Source organism: Ovis aries, chromosome 5 (genome assembly GCF_016772045.2).
Source record: "Ovis aries strain OAR_USU_Benz2616 breed Rambouillet chromosome 5, ARS-UI_Ramb_v3.0, whole genome shotgun sequence".
Lineage (NCBI taxonomy): Eukaryota > Metazoa > Chordata > Mammalia > Artiodactyla > Bovidae > Ovis > Ovis aries.
This window is the reverse complement of record NC_056058.1, coordinates 81,083,687-81,106,088: the sequence shown is the minus strand read 5'-3', so window position 1 is coordinate 81,106,088 and position 22,402 is coordinate 81,083,687. Positions and strand designations below refer to the sequence as shown.

The 22,402-nt window shown below is 38.0% G+C and overlaps 1 protein-coding gene across 2 annotated transcripts in view; it reads left to right on the top strand.

Moving 5' to 3' along the window:
• Positions 1-21,932, top strand: part of HAPLN1 (hyaluronan and proteoglycan link protein 1) — a 76,973-nt gene extending 55,041 nt beyond the window's left edge. For both annotated transcript variants that reach the window (XM_004009071.6, XM_042250733.2), the window contains exons 3-5: positions 6,425-6,796; positions 17,246-17,548; positions 20,111-21,932. In XM_004009071.6, the coding sequence (XP_004009120.1) occupies positions 6,425-6,796; positions 17,246-17,548; positions 20,111-20,400 (965 nt within the window). In that variant the 3' untranslated portion in view covers positions 20,401-21,932. The remainder of the gene's footprint in view (positions 1-6,424; positions 6,797-17,245; positions 17,549-20,110) is intronic.
• The last annotated feature ends 470 nt before the right edge of the window (positions 21,933-22,402 follow it).

Genomic DNA, 22,402 nt, shown 5'->3' with positions numbered 1-22,402 from the left:
AATAGCTCTCAGTTCAGTTCAGTTCAGTCACTCAGTCGTGTCCGACTCTTTGTGACCCCATGAATCACAGCACCCCAGGCCTTCCTGTCCATCACCAGCTCCCGGAGTTCACTCAAACTCATGTCCATCGAGTCGGTGATGCCATTCAGTGATCTCATCCTCTGTCATCCCCTTCTCCTCCTGCCCCCAATCCCTCCCAGCATCAGGGTCTTTTCCAATGAGTCAACTCTTCACATGAGGTGGCCAAAGTACTGGAGTTTCAGCTTCATTGTCAGTCCTTCCAATGAACACCCAGGACTGATCTCCTTTAGGATGGACTGGTTGGATCTCCTTGCAGTCCAAGGGACTCTCAAGAGTCTTCTCCAACACCACAGTTCAAATTCATCAATTCTTCGGCATTCAGCTTTCTTCACAGTCCAACAATCAAATCCATTGATGACAAATAGCTCTAAATACAATGTAAATGCGATGTAAATACTTGCTGGGCACACAACAAATCCAAATTTTGCTTTTTGGAACTTCCTGGCATTTTTTTTTAAACAGTTTTTATCCCCAACTGACTGAATCTCAAAAGAGGCACACCCAGATATGGAGGACTGACTGTAATTATAAAGAGTTAAAGGTTAATGAGTAAGATAATTTTTTCCTAAATTCTATATCCTACTCAAATGTAATGTGTAAGATAGCATGAGAGATAAATGTCTAAATCATGTATTCTTTTTAAATACTGTCTTTAATACATATATCCAGCTGTTTTTATAAAAGTGTTTTCATCTTAGAGCTATATTATGGTATAAAGCATGTGCAGGGGTCCATTACTACCATAGCTGAGTGCAGGCTCCAGGCGGCACTAGTCTAATTCAGTCACAGACACTTATCACAGGCCAGGCACTATTTTGATGCTGGGGGAACAATATAACAAGATGTGCACTAGAGAGATTGTCATTAAACAGACAGAATGACTGTTTTCAGTAGACTGTGGTAAGCACAGGCATAAGGATACAAATCCAGCCTGCTTGCTCATCCTTGGGCAGGCTGGCTAGCCTAAGGGAAGTAACAGTTTCCAAAGTGTTGTCTTACACATCTCAACCTATCAAAGTGATAACAAATACCACAAAAATAAGGAACCATTTTTAAACTCTTATGCAGCATTTTCAAATGACTCATTGTGGAGCTGGCACTTGAGTGTCTGCTGACTAGCTTCAGATGTAAGGGAGGAATTAGTTTTGTGCTTGAAGCGATGAAAAGTTTTGGAAATAGATGGTGGCGGTGGTTGCGCAATAGTGTGAAAGTAATTAATAATGCTAACTGTACACTTAAAGATGGTTAAAATGGCAAATTTTATGTTATATGTAAAAAATAAAAAATCAAACGATAGTGGTAGAATTTTTCCTTGGGAGTGTTTTTTTGTTCTTGTTTAGCCATCTGAAATATATTCCTCCATTTTGTCTGTTTGGATTCTTTTTACATTTTATTGGTCTAGAAAATCCAAAAGTTTGGAGGCTCCTTCATTATACACCAGTGAGAAAGTAACCGATACCAAAACTGGTTGTTTTCTAAAATCCAAAAGTTATTTATTTTTAAAAGACCAACTCTGACTCATAACACCTTTTATTTTCTATTATCTCTATTTCCTTAGCAATGAACGGCCCCCCGCCATGATTACACTTTTAATAGAACTAAGAACAATAGGTAATATTCCCATACCATATTTCTAAACTGTTTTTCTGCAACTATTTGTTTTTGTCCTATTGTTTAAAAGATTTCCTCTAAATTACAGACTGACACAGAGATCAGTTGTTCAGTCATGCCATCGCTTTCATAATTTCATGAAATTGAATGATGTCCTCTAGACCTCACAGCAGAATTCATAAAATAATAATGAAGCCCTGCTGTTTCCCCTGGAGACAACTATGGTCTTGAAGGTCATCAAATCTTTTCAAGTCAATGTCATTGACACTCACTAATAAAAATATGAAGTTCCTGTAACTTACAGATAGACTTTTTAAAAAATTCAGTGCCCCTAAAATGAGCACATATATGCTGCCTAGTTTTTTCCAGTTAAAGAAAAATTTTAAGGGATAAGCAATACTCATTCTGATGATCAAAGTTTATTTTTACCTTTTGCATTTGATTTGTTCTTCAAGTACCCTGTTGATTGAATAGTTTTGATTTAAACATTTATTTCAAACCAGTTCACATTTTTTAATCCAAGGATCAGATTCAAATCTTACTCTAGGCACAACTGTGCAGTTTGTCTTCAGTATTATAGGTTCCCTTTGTTCCTGCCCTCCCCATCTCCAGCTTTAGTGTGTTTCCTGGCTGATCCCTGTCATGACAACCTGCCAAAGGCAGCTAGATACAAATCTAAAGCTCAATGTTCTCATGACATAAACCTGTCACTCAAACAGCCCTACCAGAGCCTGCAACAGAACCCAGGTTCCTGACTCAATGGCCAGAGCTCTTTCCTACATCTTACCTGCTCTGCTATAGGCTACTCCCACCAGCAGCATTCAATGCTGTATAATCTGCAGTGTTGAGCTTCTAAAAGCAAGCAAACTAATAAAATGCATTGTTCTAAAGGTCATGTTGGGGATTTAGGTTAATGAACACTAATGGCCTTCAGTCACTCAACGTGTTATACATTACATATTTTTCATAGGGTTTTTTGAATTTCAGCCAGGGCTTCTGGCATCTTTTACCTCAACACCCCAGCTGTCCAAAAAATAAGAATGGTAGAAATTTATACATTCTAGCAGTCTTGTTAGAAAAACTATTTTTGGTGTCTGCTTAGTTCTCACCATTATACCACATAAGTCATCATCTACTCACAATGCCAGAGTATAAGTAAATAGTACCTAAAAAAAATTCAGAAGTTTATACTTCTAAAACACTACAAGATGATTTATAGTTAACCTCAGAAAAAAATTAGAAGTTTCAATCCCTTAGACAAGACTTTTGATCTGTACTTTGACTCTTTAATTTATAAAACACTCAGGCCTTGTATTCATTCTGGAATACCTTATGATTATGCTAAACCGCACAATAATTTCCAAGTTTCCTATATAACACAGGTGGCATTGTATGTATTTTTTTACTCCACATGGTTCAAAACTTTATAATGGAACCATGGAAGGTTAATATATGTCAAAATTATATGTAATATCAGGCAGTATCATACTGGAAAAATATAGTGGAAAAACTATCCAGAGTAATAGTTCGGTCAGCCATTATTTTAAGTGCTTTCAGGGTCTCTTATGTCAACTATACATAGTAGATATTACTACCTCTAATTCACATATAAATAAATTGAGGCTTGGGGGTTACACACCTTGCTCAAAGCTAGAGAGCTAGAAACCTAAAGAGATTAGTACAAGGTCTCTGATACATCAAAGCCCTTGTTCCTAACTACTATAATACCCCCTTAACCCAATCCATTTGGGCATTAGCTTTGACTTTTAAAATAAAAAGCATGAGAGAATCAACAATCCAATGAAAAAAATGGGCAGAAGACCTAAATAGATATTTCTCCAAAGAAGACATAAAGATGGACAAGAGGCACATGAAAAGATGTTCAACATTGGTAATAATTAGAGAAACGAAAATCAAAATTACAATGAGATATCACCTCATACCAGTCAAAATGGCTATCATCAAAAAATCCACAAATAATAATGCTGGAGAGGGTGGGGAGAGAATGCTGCCAGGAACGTAAATTTGTACAGCCACTATGGAGAACAGTACAGAGAGTCCTTAAAAAACTAAAAATAGAGCTACTATATGATCCAGCAACCCCATTCCTGGGCATATATCAGAGAAAAACATGGTCCAAAAGGCACTTAATGTTCACTGAAACACTGTTTACAATAGCTAAGCCGTGGAAACCACCTAAATATCCAGCAAGGAATGGATAAAGAAGATGTATATATATACAATGGATATTACTCAGCCACTAAAAAGAATGAAATTATGCCATCTGAAGCAAAATGGATGGACCTAGACATTGTCATAAGACAGTAAGACAAAGAACTATCCTTATGATATCACTTATATGCAGAATCTAAATAGAAATGATACAAATGAACTTAATTACAAAACAGAGACAAACTCACAGACTTAGAGAATGAACTTATGGTGGAAGGGAGGGAAGAGGGATAGTTAGGGACTTTGGGATTGACATGTACACACTGCTATATTTAAAATGGATAACCAGTAAGGATCTAATTTATAGCACAGGAAACTCTGCTTGATATTAAGTAAACATCTAAATTAAGAATTTGAAAAAGAACAGATACATGTATATGTATAACTGAATTACTTTGCTGTATACCCGAAACTATCATAACATTGTTAATCAATTATGCTCCAATATAAGATAAAAGATTAAAAAAAAAAAAAAACGAGAGAATAAGGTAACTTCAACTTTTTGAAGGTCTTATATGGGCTTCCCTTGTGGCTCAGCTGGTAAAGAATCTACCTGCAATGTGGGAGACCTGGGTTCAACCCCTGGGTTGGGAAGATCTGGAGAAGGGAAAGGCTATCCACTCTGGTATTCTGGTCTGGAGAATTCCATGGACTGTATATTCCATGGGGTCAACAAAGAGTCGGACACGACTGAGCAACTTTGACTTTCACTTCACTTTCATGCCATGTCTCAAGTCCCATCGTGGAAAGACCCAGCTCCAGGGGTCCTCCCCCTGGAGGTACTGGGTAGATCCATGTAGGGCCTCAGGCATTGCTGAGCAACTTACTAAACAGCACTTTTTCCTCCTCCCAGAAAGACACTAGAAATATTTAAGTAGAACATGGGTGTGGTCATTGAGGATATTGCAGGGGGAGTATCATACATACAGTAGAGCTGAATAGATTTACCTGTTATGCCTTATGAATTTATGGGCCTAAATAAGAAGATGAAGAGAATCAAAGGCAATGCTTAATGAACTGGATTTTTTTAAGCTGGATAATTAAGCCACTATCCTTTCATTTTTTAAAAACTATTCAAGGTAGGGCACTGATGGCTTTAAAAGTGGTTAAACTATTCTGTTTCTGAAGATTAGAGCTGACATAAATTAAATATACTTATTTTTAATATTTTGATTGCTTTATAATAAAAGTGGAACCAGTGTGTCCATTCTTGGACACTTTATTTTAAAATCTGAAAGTTACATATGCCATTAAATAACCAAGTTTTGAGGTCTGTCTGGAGATGACCAACTACTCTGCCTGATGACCTGTATACCAGTAATGATTCATGACCAAGGTTGATTCAGAACCTCCAGCCTAAAGGAGGAAAGACTGCCTGAAAGGCAGCTTTGGCAGCCTTTGAAAGCTGTGTGTAGATGAGAGGGTATGTGCATCCAGGAGTTCTTGTAGCGCTTTCTCATTTTCAAAGCTTGCACATTCTCAAGAGAGCTCATCAAGGTCAAAAGCACAATGAGCGAACCAGGGGGAACCCCAGAGAAAGCCAAGATCTGAAAATAACAGCTGGCTATCCAGAGCCTGGCATCCCTGCTGACTTGGCAGGCTAGGAATATCGCGGTGCTCTTGGGAAGGCAATAAAGTCCTAGGAGGAAGGAAGCTAAAGGGCAAGTCAAGGCAGAAGTGAAGTGAGAAGATTCTGTAAACCAAGACACAGAAAAAGCAGAGGGACAGTAGAAGGAGATGTAAGGGAATAAAGAAACAAGTAACTATCTGGTTAATTAGAAAAGAAATATAACTTTGGATACACTTTTGCCATTCGAAGTTTGAGGAATATATTTCAAAATCTGGAGCTTTTTCAAAAACATTCACTAAAAATGCCTTTCTGAGGTCTAGCCTTTGTGAGAAAATAAAATACATACATATTGCTTGAAATGCTCCAGAATGGCATATCACAGGTGTGTATCTGAAGGCAGAGATGGGAGAACATTCTAAGTTATTTGGCCAGAACAGTTCAATGAACATTAATCTGTTGCCACAGACTTTTCCCTAAATACAATACAGACTTATTGGATTAGAAAGTTCAGCTGAGGAAAGATCAATTTATCCAATTTGAATTTTGAGGTTTATATCAATGAAATAATTACGGCTCCCCATCACTTCTCTTGGTCTTATTTCTACATTTTTATATTTAAATATAGAAGAAAAATGGAATTTATGATGACATCCTCAAACTTCAGATGACCATAGAATCTTATAACCAGTATTTCTCATTGATTGTCATGTACAACTTTCCCTTTCTTCAGTGGCTTAAAAGACATGACTACCTTGTAGAACCCCACTATGTACTAGAGGTACCTTTCTCTGTAATTCAAAGGTCACTGCTCAACAAGGCAGAGAAGCTTATCTTCAATGCTACTCTTTACCAGATACCCTGTATAGGTAGTATATTTCATATTATAAAAGCCTAAAAGCATATTTTTTCTCTCTTTTTTTTCAATTATAGCAGAAAATGGCCCCCGTCTACTGGTGGAAGCAGAACAAGCCAAGGTGTTCTCACGTAGAGGTGGCAATGTCACACTGCCATGTAAATTTTACCGAGACCCTACAGCATTTGGCTCAGGAACCCACAAAATCCGGATTAAGTGGACCAAGCTAACTTCAGATTACCTCAAGGAAGTGGATGTCTTTGTTTCCATGGGATACCACAAGAAAACCTATGGAGGCTACCACGGTAGAGTGTTTCTGAAAGGAGGCAGCGATAATGATGCTTCTCTGGTGATCACAGACCTTACTCTAGAGGATTATGGGAGATATAAGTGTGAGGTGATTGAAGGATTAGAAGATGATACTGCTGTGGTAGCATTAGATTTACAAGGTAAGTATTGTGTTAAACTTAGGAATGATAATCAATCATTGCTTTTTTTTCATGACAAGTAATGTCCAGTGGTTACCCCAGTGCTGATGTGAGAAACCAAAAGTCCATGTAAAGCATGTTTTTCTGTAATTTGCAGTCTGTCTACAAATCAAGCTTTCACATTTGAAATTTATACACAATGGTTATATGCAAAATTGAAGCTATTTGCGAGTAGAAGAAATGTGCAGTGTAACTGAATTAACAATATTCAGGAACTGCCTTGTGCCATTCAAAATTTAAACCTCATTACATAGTTATTAAGAAATGCAGAGTGGAGGCTTTTTATTATGCTTCTAAAATTGTCTCCGTTTCAATATAATGGCAAGTTTGTGAAGGACATCTGCTAACTAAAATAAATTTAGTTGTATTCTGTAAAATAACTGTGAAAACTTAATTTAACAAAAAGTAACCTCTAGATTTATTTAAATATTCTTGTAAAGAAGTAAATTTTTTAATGGTCCATAGTCTCCTAGATACTGAATAGCAAATGGTCAAGGCATTTTGGAGGGACTTTTATTTCTAAATATGCAATACTTTCAGTAGGTTCAGCTTCCCTGGTGGCTCAGAGAGTAAAGAATCTGCCTGCAATGTGGGAGACCCAGGTTCGATCCCTGGGTAGGGAGAGCCCCTGGAGAAGGGAATGGCAACCCACTCCAGTATTCCTGCCTGGAGAATCTCATGGACAGCGGAGCCTGGCAGGCTACAGTCCATGGGGTCACCAAGAGTCAGGCACGACTAAGCAACTAACACTCTCAACACTCTCAGTAGGTTCAAAGACCAAAATGTATACAAAGCTAAACAATAAAATGTGCCATCTTGCCTCTACCAAAACCCTCTACACTTCTCCTTAATTGATGATATATCTCTAGACACTCTTCATTCATGAATTTGAGCATTTCTTTACATGAGAGAACAAATTTTAACTACATTAATGGAATAGTCCTTCCTTATGTAAACCATAGGTGTGTGTTTGCTATAAGTTCCTTTACATTCTAGGACATATTTGTGGCTTTTGGAAAAATATCTATTTTGTCCACTAGCATAGCACTGAAGATGTGACCTTCTGAAACCAATAGAGTACCATTACATGCGTACAGATTTATCAGCTTTGTGTGTCTGATACATTGCTTGATGTTGTAATGTGCATTTTTGTGACCTTTTCTTACTTGTAGTTCTTGGCACCTGATTGATTGCACACCGCCTTATACTTAGAGTGTTTATTGATTCACTTTAATATCCATGAACACTGGCATTATTGAAGGTGAAAGAAGCAGTTGGCTTAGAGAAGACAGTAATCATCAAATATTAATTGAGGGTCATTTTCTTTTATCAAAGGGGCATCAGGCAATGGAAACTCTAAGATGCTTATGTTAGTCCCAGCTTTGTCAGTATATGTTTTGTAACCAGATCAAGTTACTTATCCATATTGTACATTGGCTTCCAATCTATGAACAATAGCTTGAACTATATTATCAGTTGGTAGTTTTTCTTCTTAAAGTCCATGTTTATATACCACAGTATTTCCTAAACTTAAGTAACTCATATGCCCATATTTGTTATCTCCTTATACTTACTTAAAAATAAATTTTAAATAAATAGAAAACAACATAACTTGCCAGAAATAGAAGGAAACCAGAAAAATAAGTACAATGAATATAAGGTCTTTCTAAATTATAACTGCTTGATGATGGCTTTGAGTATGAAGCCTGCTGTCCCTTTGAAAAAGAGATTTAGCACATTTTAGAGGATAATATGCTTGATAGTCAAACTGAGACTGCCTTTAAGACATACTTAGATATGTTGAAGGGGAACTGTAAGAGTAATTTTTCCTATACAAGCCCTGCACCTTCCCAAATCTCCATGTTTTCCATGTTTTCAGGATAGTTCTTTACCGTATAACTCATATGCATATGAGCTAAGTAAATGTGCCCAAGAAACCAATTTAATTGATAAATATTTTTTAAAGTGCTGTTTTTGTACCATGAGAAACAAAAAATTCTAAAACATGGTTCCTTTCATTCAGCAATCTTACAATCCATTAAAGATTCTAAGATACTTTCAAAAGTAAGAACTTTAAAATAAGGTGGAACTTGTTAAAGTAAGTAGGTACAAATTGCTCTAATCATATCCATATTTATTTTGCTCACTTTCAGTAATGCCTCTTGACAGCTGAAACTTAGGGAAAACTCCTTTCCAAAGGTAACATGGTTAGGAGTAAGAGCTAGGACTAGAATTTGATTTCAAGTGCCCTCAGTGAAGTCATTGTTTTTATCTACTATGATCTGGGGGTTTGCAGTAAGGAGAAAGTTTCTGTTGTAGTAAAAGAGTAGAGGTTTCAGAAAGGCACTGGTGTTTGACAGCCTCAGTTCTTCTGAAGCTTTCTAAAGATTCTTAAAGGCCCCAAAGTTATTTGGGAGACGATCAAGGGACTGTCTTTTAGTCATACTGCGTTAATTGGTATGTCTATTACAGCTGCTAAATCCCCTTCATTGCAGTGTTTTTCCATCTTCTTGTGTACTATAGGAAGAGTAGAAACAGTCATTAACCAGAGGATCTGCCTTAAAGTGACTGACATTTCCACATTTAACATTATCTACATGAATCCATTTCTGAACAACTGGAGACAATGCAATCCTTTAAAAATAAGATCAAAGACCAATGCTACCCTGAGCCTTATCCCTTCCACCCCCAGCTATGATGTTCTCAGACCACAGATTTCTACTGTAACTCTAATCACATTTTTTTGGTAAATATTTGCAAACTTGTCCAACTTCACTTTTCACCTGCTAAATGGAATATAATGGTCATCCGAGTTAAATTCACCCATTCCAGTCCATTTTAATTCACTGATTCCTAAAGTGTCAAGGTTCACTCTTGCCATCTCCTGTTTGACCACTTTCAATTTACCTTGATTCGTGGACCTAAGATTCCAGGTTCCTATGCAATATTGTTCTCTACAGCATCGGACTTTACTTCTGTCATAAGTCATATCCACAACTGGGCATGGTTTTCACTTTGGCTCCATCTCTTCATTCTTTCTGGAGAAAGAATGAGTTGTTTCTCATTCTTCTCCAGAAGCATGTTGGGCACCTATTGAACCTGGGGAGTTCATCTTTCAGTGTCATATTTTTTGCCTTTTCATATTGTTCATGGGGTTCTCAAGGCAAGAATACTGAAGTGGTTTGCCATTCGCTTCTCCAGTAAATAGTTTATAAGTGAGTGAATGTTTGATACAATGGGTTTATACTTTCAATACAAAAAAGTCTGCATGCAAAGGAAGGGCCATGCAATGGAAAGCACTCTAAAGGAAGAGACACTTGATATGGACCATGAGAGGTGAACTTTGTACCTTCATAGCATAGATAGCATGACAAGATGGGAAAGAGAACCTCACAGGTTGAAGGAGAAACTCTTCAAAGGCCAAAATGTGAGTAACAGATGCCACAGGTAGTTAGCATCCAGTTTGACTGATTTAAGGCTCAGCATGGCAATAGGGTGGGAGAAATTTTTTTTTTTACTTTTCATTATCACCAATTTCAAATGTTTGAAAGAGGAGAAAGACTATGATGAAGAGTATAATGTGTCTCTATATATAATCATCCAGCTTCAAAAAGTGTCATCAGATAGCCAATCTTACTTTAGCCTGCTATACCCACTGAATAATTTTCAAGAAAAATCCAGGGTATTATTTTACCTATATATTTCAACTTGAGATAAGAATTCATTAAAAAATAAAAATACAAAAATTTTAACGATAGCCACAGTACAATCATCGAATGAAATCTGACGAATCATGATTGCTAAGAACAGACACTATGAAGGACTTGACAATTTCCACCTCAGTTCAGCTCAGTCACTCCGTCATGTCCGACTCTTTGCGACCCCGTTAATCACAGCACGCCAGGCTTCCCTGTCCATCACCAGCTCCTGGAGTTCACTCAGACTCATGTCCATCGAGTCGGTGATGCCATCCAGCCATCTCATCCTCTGTCGTCCCCTTCTCCTCCTGCCCTCAATCCCTCCCAGCATCAGAGTCTTTTCCAATGAGTCAACTCTTCACATGAGGTGGCCAAAGTACTGGAGTTTCAGCTTTAGCATCAGTCCTTCCAATGAACACCCAGGACTGATTTCCTTTAGAATGGACTGGTTGGATCTCCTTGAGTCCAAGGGACTCTCAAGAGTCTTCTCCAACACCACAGTTCAAAAGCATCAATTCTTCGGCACTCAGCTTTCTTCACAGTCCAACTCTCACATCCATACATGACCACAGGAAAAACCGTAGCCTTGACTAGACAGACATTTGTTGGCAAAGTAATGTCTCTGCTTTTGAATATGCTATCTAGGTTGGTCATAACTTTCCTTCCAAGAAGTAAGCGTCTTTTAATTTCATGGCTGCAGTCACCATCTCCAGTGATTTTGGAGCCCAAAAAAATAAAGTCTGACACTGTTTCCACTGCTTCCCTATGTATTTCCCATGAAGTGATGGGACCAGATGCCATGATCTTAGTTTTCTGAATGTTGAGCTTTAAGCCAACTTTTTCACTCTCCTCTTTCACTCTCATCAAGAGGCTTTTTAGTTCCTGTTCACTTTCTGCCATAAGGGTGGTGTCATCTGCATATCTGAGTTTATTGATATTTCTCCCGGCAATCTTGATTCCAGCTTGTGTTTCTTCCAGTTCAGCATTTCTCATGATGTACTCTGCATGTAAGTTAAATAAGCACGGTGACATTATACAGCCTTGATGTACTCCTTTTCCTATTTGGAACCAGTCTGTTGTTCCATGTTCAGTTCTAACTGTTGCTTCCTGACCTGTATATAGGTTTCTCAAGAGGCAGGTCAGGTGGTCTGGTATTCCCATGTCTTTCAGAATTTTCCACAGTTTATTGTGATCCACACAGTCAAAGGCTTTGGCATAGTCAATAAAGCAGAAATAGATGTTTTTCTGGTATTCTCTTGCTTTTTCCATGATCCAGCAGATGTTGGCAATTTAATCTGGTTCCTCTGCCTTTTCTAAAACCAGCTTGAACATCAGGAAGTTCACGGTTCACATATCACTGAAGCCCGGCTCGGAGAATTTTGAGCATTACTTTACTAGCATGTGAGATGAGTGCAATTTTGTGGTAGTTTGAGCATTCTTTGGCATTGCCTTGCTTTGGGATTGGAATGAAAACTGACCTTTTCCAGTCCTGTGGCCACTGCTGAGTTTTCCCAATTTGCTGGCATATTGAGTGCAGCACTTTCACAGCATCATCTTTAGTATTTGAAATAGCTCAACTGGAATGCCATCACCTCCACTAGCTTTGTTCGTAGTGATGCTTTCTAAGGCCCACTTGACTTCACATTCCAGGATGTCTGGCTCTAGATGAGTGATCACACCATTGTGATTATCTTGGTCTTGAAGATCTTTTTTGTACAGTTCTTCTGTGTGTTCTTGCCACCTCTTCTTAATATCACCTGCTTCTCTTAGGTCCATACCATTTCTGTCTCCTATCAAGCCCATCTTTGCATGAAATGTTCCCTTGGTATCTCTAATTTTCTTGAAGAGATCTCTAGTCTTTCCCATTCTGTTGTTTTCCTCTATTTCTTTGCATTGATCACTGAGGTAGGCTCTATCTCTCCTTGCTATTCTTTGGAACTCTGCATTCAGATGCTTATATCTTTCCTTTTCCTCTTTGCTTTTCACTTCTCTTCTTTTCACAGCTATTTGTAAGGCCTCCCTAGACAGCCATTTTGCTTTTTTGCATTTCTTTTCCATGGGGATGGTCTTGATCCCTGTCTCCTGTACAATGTCATGAACCTCCATCCATAGTTCATCAGGCACTCTATCTATCAGATCTAGGCCCTTAAATCTATTTCTCACTTCTACTGTATAATCATAAAGGATTTGATTTAGGTCATATCTCAATGGTCTAGTGGTTTTCCCTACTTTCTTCAATTTAAGTCTGAATTTGTCAATAAGGTGTTCCTGATCTGAGCCACAGTCAGCTCCCGGTCTTGTTTTTGGTGACTGTATAGAGCTTCTCCATCTTTGGCTGCAAAGAATATAATCAATCTGATTTCAGTGTTGGCCATCTGGTGATGTCCATATGTAGAGTCTTCTCTTGTGTTTTTGGAAGAGGGTGTTTGCTATGACCAGTGCATTTTCTTGGCAAAACTCTATTAGTCTTTGCCCTGCTTCATTCCATATTCCAAGGCCAAATTTGCCTGTTACTCCAGGTGTTTCTTGACTTTCTACTTTTACACTGCAGTGCCCTATAATGAAAAAGACATCTTTTTGGGTGTTAGTTTTAGAAGGTCTTGTAGGTCTTCATAGGACGTTCAACTTCAGCTTCTTCAGCGTTACTGGTTGGGGCATAGGCTTGGATTACCGTGATATAGAATGGTTTGCCTTGAAAACAGAGTTCATTCTGTCATTTTTGAGATTGCATCCAAGTACTGCATTTCGGACTCTTTTGTTGACCAGATGGCTACTCCATTTCTTCTAAGGGATTCCTGCCTACAGTAGTAGATATAATGGTTATCTGAGTCTTGGATAAATGATCACAGTGCAGCAATTATATACATAAGAATTGGAAGGCTATGGTAAACCACATGCAGCAGAAGAGATACCTTGTGGTAATCATTTACTAGATCTTATTCCAGGTTCTGACCTTTTTTCACTATCAATTACATGCTTACATAGGGTCATCACGCAGTCAGGCAAGTTCTGCTTATGCTCCTTGTCAATGTTCTAACATGCATAAATAAGACCAAGGAAGTGTATCATTTAAAATGTCATAATTAAGCTGCCTTTCCAACTGTAATTGTACAATGCCTTTAATCATATTGGCCCTTTAATACCAGATTAAATGCTATGTCGTTCAAAGAATTTTCCCAATTAGAAAAAAAATCGTTCTACTGCAAGATGCCAAAATTGCATGGTTTGTAGTTATAAGATTCTCTTCTGTCTTGGCGGAGAAGGCAATGGCAACCCACTCCAGTATTCTTGCTTGGAGAATCCCAGGGATGGGAGAGCCTGGTGGGCTGCCATCTGTGGGATCGCACAGAGTCGAACATGACTGAAGCAGCTTAGCAGCAGCAGCAGCATTCTGTCTTGGAGTCGTATTTTTATATGTGTGTGTGTGTGTACACACATACAATCATAGACTTTTTGCAGAAAGACACCACACCCCAAACTCAAGGTATCCTAGAGTACTCAGTATAATGCCTGCTCTTAGTTGTATTTCAAAGTCTGTATTTCAAATCACACTGATTTTTTTTTTTTTTAAGTAAACCCTTTTGAAAAACTGACCTACATATGAGTTGGAATTAGCTATAGAAGCATAATTTTTTTCATGTAGAATCTTGGATAGGGTAAAGCCCTCTGATTACTACCAAATTACCCACACTGCTAGAAACAACATCCAGCAAGAGATAAGCCTTATATAACAAGGAGAGTGTCCCCAGAAATTCATGAGTAGCTTGGCTTACAGAATTCATTTGAGCAATCAATAAATATATAGATAATGATATGAAAAACGTGATATTTGTACTTCTAATCTTCCACTGTATTATTGGTCTTCCACTCATGAAAATGGGGCCAATTCACAAAAATATGATCTGAGAACTTTTAGAAATAGAAAGCTAATTTCACATATGTATGTAGCACTGAAAGGCATTCTGAGAGATACTGTGGAAAGTAAAAATGTTCTGCATGGCCTCTACCTTTTTATTATTAAAAATATTTACTTTATGGAGTTACTGAAATTTCCTTTAGCTTTAATATGCACCATGGCATGAAAATCTTTCACATACCCAACAAATTGATATTTGCCAACAACTAAGATGAACTGGACTGTGCAATTATAAGTCTTAAAGAATGTGCTTTTAAAACATATTTCAATTCACTAAACTACTCACATCACTTGATATTATCCTTTTCCATGTGATGGATATTTCTTATGAATCCCCTTTGTAGTAATGCATACCAGCCTTTCAGGGAAAAGTAAAGAGCTTTTGATTATATTTTGACATATAAGTATAAAATAATCATACTTGGAAAATAATCATATACCCTTCTTTCTCACTCATGAAAGTTTAACTTTTCTTATTTTTGTAATGCTGGATGAAAGTAATCACCATTTGCTCCATAAATCAACTGTAGGAATTTCACATTTTTCCACAGAGCCAAGAAAGTTTCTGCAGTTATAGTCTTAGATGTTGAAATCTCAACTAGCTGGAAGTAAAATGAGTAAATAAATAAATACTAACAAACATGTTCCGGAAATGCCCCCACTTGTACAAAACATCTGATTGTTGAAATGTGTACAATAAAGTGAAACTTTTAAAATGTTGGTGAGGATGTGGAAATTGATCTTGATTTACTCGGAATTTGTTCTTTCCAGCATCAAACATTGATCAAAATCTGCTAAGTAAATTTTTTGAGTTACTGTAACTTGACCATTTACTCTCACCATTGAAAAAAGGTGAAATTTTAATATAGGGTTACACTTTGACTTTGAGAAATGATTGCATAAAATTATGTTAAATGTAAAAGGAACTAAAAAATATATTACACTGTTTTGGGAACTAAATCAAACATAATTCAATGGTTAATCAAGGACAAATGACTAAAGAAAAAATTTCCACAATGCCTATGGGAGTTCACCAAATCAGTCTGGTGAATTAAAACTTGAGAGGTTGCCTAGGTCTTTAAAACTATTACAAATTAAAATAGCCTGCTTTCTCCACTGTTACCATCTCAAGCTATTTGGGAAATGGAATTCAACCTAAATGGTTGAATCTAGGTTTGTATACGTTGAGATTTTCTCTCACTTAAGGTCTAGCTGCCAAGGAAAGCTCTCCTGGAAAAATGAAATATTTTCCTTTCCATTGGCATTCCTGGGCATGCTGAGAAAAGAGGATGCAAAGCGTGAGGAGACTGGGAACACTAAAGCGTCTCCTCAGTGCTGTCTGGGCTCTTAGTTGGATGCCTGGGCACAGCCCTTCTTAGAAGGAGTCGCCTCCAGGCTTTCCCCACCCCCATCCCCTCATCTCTACAGGGGGCAGAGGCAACCAAGAGAGTCTTTTCCTCCTTACTTTTGGCTTCAAGTCAGCTTACAGATCTCTCAGCCAAGAACCTGAGAAGGCAGGATGAGATCAGGAAGCCTTCCTGGATCTCTGCCTCTAGTGGATGGTGCCAGCTGGACTGCCCTGCAGGGACAAATGTGTCCTGCAGAGGCCTTCAGTGGACATGACTTGATTTAGGCTCTTGAAATTTCTTCCTGTAGAATATTCCAGGACAATTGATAAAAGAGAACATTTCCTTAGTAGATTGTGCATCATTTTGCACAGGGTCTGCAGTCTCGTAAAATAGCACATTTGGTATAATCCACCAAATTACTGTGTGAGTCAGACAGTTTTTTACATTCCACATGCTAAAATATGAATTATTACTCATTATAATAAAAAATTCAAGGCAAAATTAATTTTCTTTTAGCAACCATGGAGGAGACATTTTGACTCAGTGGTCCTTCATAAAGTCCAACAAATGATACAACTTTGCATTTTTATGATGCAACCCTTATTCTTTAAAGAAACTGTGCAGAAAGTTGTGAGACAGCTCAATCACCTCCCGTAATAATCTGATTTGAACCAACCTAAAGAAATGCTTTGGAAAACTGTTGCATATTCCCAGGCAAAGTCAAGTGCCAAATCTTCACCAAGTGCTACATTTACTAAGGGTTTTTGTCCTCTAAAATATTTAATTCTTTGGCAGATGTCTATTTTGTACCTACCTTGTATAGGACAAGCTTCTAAAGCCTTTTGCTTTCTATTTGCAATATCAATGTTTAGAAAAGCTTAGTTTCAGTTTGCAATGCATGAATACAGAAGCTGAAAAGATAGTAATAGAAATATTTTAAAATGAAAGCTCTTATTTTGTTGTATTGTTCAAGGAGAGAAAAAAATAAGGTTAAGTTAAGCTACAGTAAAAGCTGAGACAAATGAATAAAAGAGCCAGGATGCTTTTTATGGAAGTGCCTCACTGTAAAAAATTACCCTATTAATATGAAATAAGACTTCTTAATTAGGTTTTTGTTAGATATGCAAAAGGTAAGTTCACCGGGAGGGCAACTTGAAAACTATAATTTGCAGATGAATCATTTCAGAAAGGAGAATTATGAGGCTTGAGTTGAATGCTTAGCAAAACAGGTAAATCACTGAAGTTACCAGACCAAATAGCTCATTGTGAAATGCTCAGAGCTGAGAGTCTATTTGAAGGGAAATGGGACCATTAGAAAACACTGCAAATTGAACAAAAAGCTGCTATTTCATCTGATGGTGATTCTGTTTTCCCCACCCAAGTGGGATTTGCTTATAGTTCTTACTATTTGTGCCACTAACAAGTCCTTGCTTTCTCCTTTGGACAGGTGTAGTGTTCCCTTATTTTCCAAGATTGGGGCGCTACAATCTCAATTTTCATGAGGCACAGCAGGCTTGTCTGGACCAGGATGCTGTGATTGCCTCCTTTGATCAGCTGTATGATGCCTGGCGGAGTGGGCTGGACTGGTGCAACGCTGGCTGGCTCAGTGATGGGTCTGTGCAATATCCCATCACAAAACCCAGAGAACCCTGTGGAGGCCAGAACACAGTGCCTGGCGTCAGGAACTACGGGTTTTGGGACAAAGATAAAAGCAGATATGATGTCTTCTGTTTTACATCCAACTTCAATGGTAAGATGTTAACCATACTACCTTGTTTGCTATCCCAGAGACCAATACATACTATGATATGACATTGAAATTTTAATCTTATCTACTTAAAAAAAGAAAAATCTTTGAAGTATTGCTTCATATAAAACAAGCTCTGTAATATCATAATTTTTAAAAATCCACACAGATTCCAAGCACAAGTACATATTTCCATGATTATTTGGTTTTATTGCATCCAACTGTTGCTGTAAAATAGTTTGTCATGCTTTATGGAGTCTTTTTCTTACTGCCAAAGATGCTGCTGCCACTCTGTGCCCTCCATAGGATGTAGATCTCTCCACTGAAGTAAGGGTGGCATCAGTGTCATGCTCTTCTTTAAATTACAGTGTCAATTTATTCATAGATCATCAGCAAAGCTTAGGATAGAGAGCTTGGATAAAGAGAGAGCTCTGATTAAGAGAACTTTGCAAGAAAATTAAGTAGAAATAACACTGGAGGCAAAAGCAGAAGTGAGAGATCCAGGTTGCATCGGTACTGATGACTGATCAGTTGAATTCAGCACAACTCCCAACCCTATCTTGCTTCTTCCAGAACCAGTGATGTGACAGTGGGGCCTAGTGCAAAATGAAAATGTGGGCTCCTTGTTAAAAAAAATTATTAAAAATCTTAAGATGACACAGTAGAACATTCAATCAAGCATAAGGCCCAATGTAACTGTGCAAGTGGCAAACCCATGAGGCTGGCCCAGGTCCCATTATTTTACATTTTAGTTGCCTGTTGATATGCTATGGGGAAAACAGAAAGGAATCAGGGATCAACAAAAGGTCAGACAGGAAATATGTTTGGCTTTTTGGGCCATATGCTCTCTGTTCCAACTGCTTCATGTAGCTTTGTATGCTGCTGCTAAGTCGCTTCAGTCATGTCTGACCCTGTGCGACCCCATAGACGGCAGCCCACCAGGTTCCCCCGTCCCTGGGATTCTCCAGGCAAGAACACAGGAGTGGGTTACCGTTTCCTTCTCCAATGCGTGAAAGTGAAAAGTAAAAGTGAAGTCACTCAGTCGTGTCCAACTCTTAGCAACCCCATGGACTGCAGCCTACCAGGGTCCTCCGCCCATGGGATCTTCCAGGCAAGAGTAGCTTTGTGTACTACAACACAAAAGCCACCACGAACAATCTTAAACAGATGGCTGTGGCTGTGTTCTAATAAAACGTCATTGGACTCATGTGCTATAGTTTGCCAGCCTTGGGTACAGGTAATAGAGCTAACCCTCTATTAATGCTCCCGTGACCACTACCCATTCTCCAAATTATACCCTTTTAGTCTAGAAAGAACTGACAAGCACTAATTTAGACTTCAATAATCTATATTTGAAGAGAGACAGGAGGGTATCCGGGCTTCCTTGATACTTCAGTTGGTAAAAAATCCACCTGCAATGCAGGAGACCCTGGTTCGATTCCTGGGTTGGGAAGATCCACTGGAGAAGGGATAGGCTACCCACTCCAGTATTCTTGGGCTTCCCTTGTGGCTCAGCTGGTAAAGAATCCGCCTGCAATGTGGGAGACCTGGGTTTAATCCCTGGGTTGGGAAGATCCCCTGGAGAAGGGAAAGGCTACCCACTCCAGTATTCTGTATAGTCCATGGGCTCCCAAAGAGTTGGACACGACTGAGCGACTTTCACTTTTCAGGAGGGTATCACATGACAATGTGTAACCTGGTAAGAGTCTGATCCTATTCCACCTGAAACTAAAAGTCTGAGAAAATCTTGCACTGGTAGGTGCCTGTGACTTTAGTTAGTCAGCGTCATGTTTTATACTTTTTATGCATATTTAGTACAAATTGAAGGAATCTCGGTAATGAACACTACTGAGGTAAGTGGTTGAGGCTAACTTGCTCTTTTTTGTGAAATCAAGAAATGGTTAGGTGTCAGAGCTCCCACAGAGGGAAGTTGGAAAAAACAACTTACTCCTTTCCTCTCTGCTAGTGAGTGAACAGACTGGGTTCACATTCTAAGTCCGCACTATTTATGGCAAGTGACTTCCTGTATGTTTTGCATTTTCATACTGTAGTCTTTGAATAAGAATAATGCCTTATTGATACCTGTAATGAAAAGGACTTGAGGGCTTTTGATTTTTTTTAAATGGACTTTTCTGTCAGGAATGTTTTTTGATCCTTTCACATTCAAATTTTGGCTCTCCAGAAACTTGTGCTGGGCTTCAGTCTTGCTACAGCTAGAATTTAAATAGCTCTTGCTTTTAACATGGAATTCTGTCTTCTCTAATGCCACAGAAGGGCCCTTTTAGCCACTAATTGGCTAACAGAGACTGCATCTGTCATTTCCCTTTTCTTTTTCACCACTCTAAAAGGGCATGTCTGAACACACATTAAGGGGCAAGGAAAAAACTAATTTAATGGAGAGAGATCTAGGGTTACTGCCTTTAACTGACTAGCCTGTTTCAGAACCTCTACAGACACTGCTCTATATACCCCCGCATTGAGAAACACTTCCATTTGAGGCTCTTTCCATCTCTTTTGGGCTAAGCTCCAGACAGGCCCACTGACCCTCTTTCCTTCTCTCTGCAGGCCGATTTTACTACCTGATCCACCCCACCAAGCTGACCTATGACGAAGCGGTGCAGGCTTGTCTCAATGATGGTGCTCAGATTGCTAAAGTGGGCCAGATATTCGCTGCCTGGAAACTTCTGGGATATGACCGTTGCGATGCAGGCTGGTTGGCGGACGGCAGTGTCCGCTACCCCATCTCTAGGCCAAGAAGGCGCTGCAGTCCTAGCGAGGCTGCGGTGCGCTTCGTGGGTTTCCCAGATAAAAAGCATAAGCTGTATGGTGTCTACTGCTTCAGAGCATACAACTGAGCGTGACCCTAAAGCACGTCAGTTTGAAAGTCATTAAGAACATGTGAAATGAAAGGTTGTTTTTTTTTTTCAATATGAACTCATGCAAGTTACCAAAACTGTGATAACCCTTTTTTACTTACTGTAAAAAGTCATTTTCATAAAGACCAATTCATTAATTTGTTTTTGTAAAGCTATTATCATTCAATATATATTATAAATTAATATAATTTTAAGGGAAGCACTACATATGGAGGTTTTAGAGCCAAACTGTTTCGGCTACATCATCCCAATGAAGTATCCTTTCATGATCGGGGCATGCAATAGCTTGAGGATTGCTAGGATTAAACTAAGGAAAGTAAAGCTACTCAGAGCAGCAGCTGCCACAAGCACAAATTTTACACGTTTGTACAATTTTGAAATGCACTACAATAAACAGATTAGAGACAACAGATTTGAAATATAGGCTTCTTTACATAAACTGAGGTTCTGAGAGGTTGCACAACACTTAGTTTCACAAGGGAACAATCTACACTTTTCTAAAATATTTCAAAGCTCCAATAGTCAGAATATTTTACTCTTTAAAATTCTGCCTTTCTGACCAAAAAAAAAAAAAAAAAAAAGCAGATGGACTCCAATGTATGACAAGCACAGTTAAAACCCCTTAAGACCCCCATTTGTATGAAGTATGAAACTAAGATAAGCAGATCATATTTAACCAATGAGAGATTCCTACCTTCTTCTAATTAAAATTATACATGCCTGAGAAGAACTGTTTTCTTTTGAGTAGCTTTACTGAATTATATTTAAATTCTAAGGGCCGTTTGCTAAGCAGCATTTAGCATCTACTCAGGGCAGTTATATAGATAAACTGCTGGACAGAAAAATTGTAAAATTTAGCAGCTTGATTTTATGTTAGCCTATGAAGTGATATTGTCCTATAAAATTAACTTTAAAATATTTAATATTTCCTTCTTATTTACATGACATGACAAAAATTTAAATCATAGAAGGAATAAATAACTATACTTGCCTAACCAAGAAATAAGAACCCAACTTTCAGAATTCTTATTATTCCTATTTGTATATAGACTAGGAAGTCCAACTGGTGCCTGTGTTTGGGTGAAAAAGTCAACAAAGTAGTTTTAACCTTTCTCCATATAGAAAATGTGAACAGTGATGGATGTCACTTTCTTGCTGATCATCATCAGGCGTAAATGAAATGCTGAAGCTGTCAAAGAGTTTACACTAAAATCTTCAGGGCTTTATATGAAAGGGTAAGACCAGCTTCAAAAAACAACTTTCCCCATTAGCAGCTCCAATCTTAAATAAAGCTCGGTTTTCCTATATTTTTATGAGTGTTGAAACCCCACAGGGACCAATATTTGTATTCAAATTACATTTCATGGTTTCCCATTGTTTCACAATGAGTTCTAATAAATGGGATTTAGTATAATAATCCAAGTATGACATAGCTGATATGCTTTCATGAATGTTTTTATGTAGATTTTCCTCCCATGAACATGAGTAAATAAATCTGTTTCCTGAATTGATTGTGGTTGCCTTCAAAGCTCTGTAATAATTCTAATAAATCTACTCTATAAATGTAGAGTTATGTGTGTGGAAGGTATAGGACAATTGGAAGTCCATGAAACCATAACTATACTCACATATTATCTAGGCAGAATATTGTAAATAAAAGTAGATGATTTCTTCTGTCAAAAGCATATCTGGAAATTTTCAGATGCTTTACTATTAACAGATGAGAATGTATGCATGCACATTTTTACAGTAGGTTGGATATGCAAATTGTACAAAAATATAAATCCAAAGAGATTGTGTAGTTTAACTCAAACACTGCTGATACAAATAGAATTCAAACTTCTAAATTAAAAATACCTGAATGGTCTAAGATAATATGAATATATTATTTAAAGAGGGACTATCTCCAAAACAGTGACTCTAGTACCTCAAAAGTGGGTTCAGCTCACTGGAGGAAATCCATACTTGAATGATTATTACT